General features: G+C 42.8%; 1 protein-coding gene across 1 annotated transcript in view; it reads right to left on the reverse strand.

Moving 5' to 3' along the window:
- SETD7 (SET domain containing (lysine methyltransferase) 7) overlaps nt 1–1,926 on the reverse strand; it is a gene marked incomplete at its 5' end in the record, with an annotated part of 11,349 nt that extends 9,423 nt beyond the window's left edge. Inside the window, one exon of the mRNA XM_009874146.1 lies at nt 1,797–1,926. Within this exon, the coding sequence (XP_009872448.1) occupies nt 1,797–1,926 (130 nt within the window). The remainder of the gene's footprint in view (nt 1–1,796) is intronic.
- Between the last annotated feature and the right edge of the window lie 782 nt (nt 1,927–2,708).

A 2,708-nucleotide genomic window follows, 5' to 3' on the forward strand; every position in this document is an offset into this window, starting at 1 on the left:
CCAGGAATTCCGAAACCAGCGAACGCACTGCACCAAAGCACACAATGCTCTAAGGGGAGAGGCGTTTTGAGAAATTTTGGGGGTTCGTTTCTCCTCTTCGTAAACACTGAGCCTTGCCCACGGCACAGTTAATGGAAATAGCATGCCCTGTTTTATGCCGGGTCATTCTTCCTGCAAGACGTCACGGCGTCTGAACCATCCGCTTCAGAGAGCAACTTGCTCCTGCTAGCTGGGCACAGCTAGGTAAATTGCAACACCTGTAGTAACTAGTCACTGCTCAGTTAAGGTTTCTTCAGCTAAACTAAGGCAGCTTATAAAAAAATCCTGTTTCCAAAACCACATTACAGACTATTTTTTGTGTATTTTCATTCTGCCGGTCCCTGAAGTCATACCGTAGCCAACCCATTCCACGTTTTTAGGGGTTAAATTAAAAAAAAAAAGAGTTGGCAACACTTAAGCTGTCCAGAAAGGGCTCAGTAGCAGTCTGAGTTTTCCCACAGAGCACTGCCTGTACCCTGGATTACTTGGAGGAGCAGCTCTACAAACAAAATAGTGGGTCAGTTTCTCTGACTGTACCATCAGAGACTGCTCTGCTGAGATCACCAACGAGCACAGAAGCATTATGTACATGTGTCCATAGAGATGCTGTCTGCCAACTTATTAAAAGAAAAAGAAAAAAAAAGGCTATTTTAGAGAGGTCAGCTGCTGGGCAGTACTGATTTTCAGTTACTCGCACAAGATTTAATAAGCCCATTACTAACAACAGTGGGGATTTTTCTTCATCCAGGCTTGGAGGCCTGATCAGTTTCTGCATAACTGAATAAATATATTATCTTTCTCATGAAAAAATCCCCACAATCCCGCAGATCAAGCAACTGCAAAGGCAAGTACAGACAAGGAGCTGACTCACTGAGACAGCACAATACCTCTGCTCCTGCTCAGAAGTTCGCTGAGCAGGAAGAGAGTAGACCCGGCATGACTGTCAGTTTAACAGCTGCTATTCATAGTGCCACCAACAGCTGCAAAACCATGAAGAATCATGTCATTTTATACATCTGCTGCTCCTTTGGAGGAAGTTCTGAGCAACTCCAGAGAGAAATGTTGCAGTTGGGGGAAGATGTACGAGGTGTTCGTAACGAAGAGGTGCGAAGCAAATGCATGCACAGGCAAAGACCAGCCCAATGTCACTGTCGCAATTCTCACTGAAGAGAGAGGAACTCATAAGGGCTCTTCCAAAATCAAGTCAGGCCACAAGCAACTTGCAGAGGATTACACAGAGTTGGAAACAAAACCATATTTAACTTGATCCCTTTAACCACTCAACAGTTTCCAAGGCCAAGCAGAGGTCTTGAAGAACTCTCCGTCAAGGTCCTACAGCTGTGCACAGGGAGCTCCCAGCCCAGCTGCAGTCTTTGTAGAGGGCTATAAGACAAACTAAGAATTCCACCTGCCAGTACGGACTTGAACTTTGTAGTCCAAGTCATTGTCAGCTTGGTTTCCAACAGGTTTGACCACCTCCCAGTTCTTACGGTCTCCAATTAGTTTGTAAATTTATACAGTGCTAGAAGAGCTCACATCCCTGCATTCTCCCACCAGGAAACAACTTCAGACATTACGTACTAAGCCTCCAAGTCCCCAAAGGTATGGGACTACAGCAGCAGTAGGGAAAACTTTCCAGCTACAGTTTTTAATGAGAAAGCTTATCCAGAAACTCAGTGGCATACAATCTATATAGACTAGTTCTGTATCTCTGCAAGCAGGAAGCAGAAAATAGAAGAAAAAGAGTCAGTGTCTACCTTCCATCAAAAAAGAAGAATTTGCCACGGCCGTTCTTCTCTCCATGCACAAAGTTTCCCTCAAATCTGTCTGTTGATGAGTAGGTGACTGTACAAAATCCATGGGGCAACCCATCGTCATCTAGATGCCCTGAAATAAATTCCAGACAAGAGCAAAAAATCACATTAAACATCAAACAAAATTGCAGACCTGGTCTGGTTATGTAGACTCTCAACATGCAGCAACTCCCTAGTACAAAACAATAATCTGCATCAAAACATTTGTTAGGAATAATGATCAGAGATTCAGTACAACTCCTGTAATACGATTTGCTTAAAATAAATTAAAAGAAAAAAGGCTCAGGGTAGAAGAAGTGGCAGACAGGAGAGAGAAGAGAAGAAGCAGCAAAAAGACATTTCTAATTGAAACAAGGTTTATACTATTCTAACTTGTGTTAATAACCATCTTCAAAAATACAATAATTATCTAAAATGTGTATTTCCTGGTGAGAGCAGAAAATATTTAGACTTCGATCCACTGAGTAAGAAAAGGCTTGTTTTGTTCTTTTGAGAAATACATGTCTTGAAATAATGTGGGTGTGCCACCTTAACTATATCCACATGAATTTAAAGAAACAAAAGCATGCGGTATCTATAATGCCCTTGTAATGTGTCAGTCAGCTTGCCATTTCACATTGTAAATGCTGCGCTCCAGTGCCTTTCCAATGTGTTCCTATTACATCCCCTCATCCCATTCCCTCTCCCAGCCATATCAGTTTTCCCTGCCACAGCTGGAGACGATGCACTTGGATTTTCATGAGCACGAGTCTGTATTTTACCGAATACAACTGGCCAGCTCTGATTAGGTTAAAGCGCAACAAGGCTCCTATTGCATCTCTGCCTGCCTCTTCAAAGCCAAAAAGAAAATGGAAG

Source organism: Apaloderma vittatum, unplaced genomic scaffold, assembly GCF_000703405.1.
Source record: "Apaloderma vittatum isolate BGI_N311 unplaced genomic scaffold, ASM70340v1 scaffold42697, whole genome shotgun sequence".
Lineage (NCBI taxonomy): Eukaryota > Metazoa > Chordata > Aves > Trogoniformes > Trogonidae > Apaloderma > Apaloderma vittatum.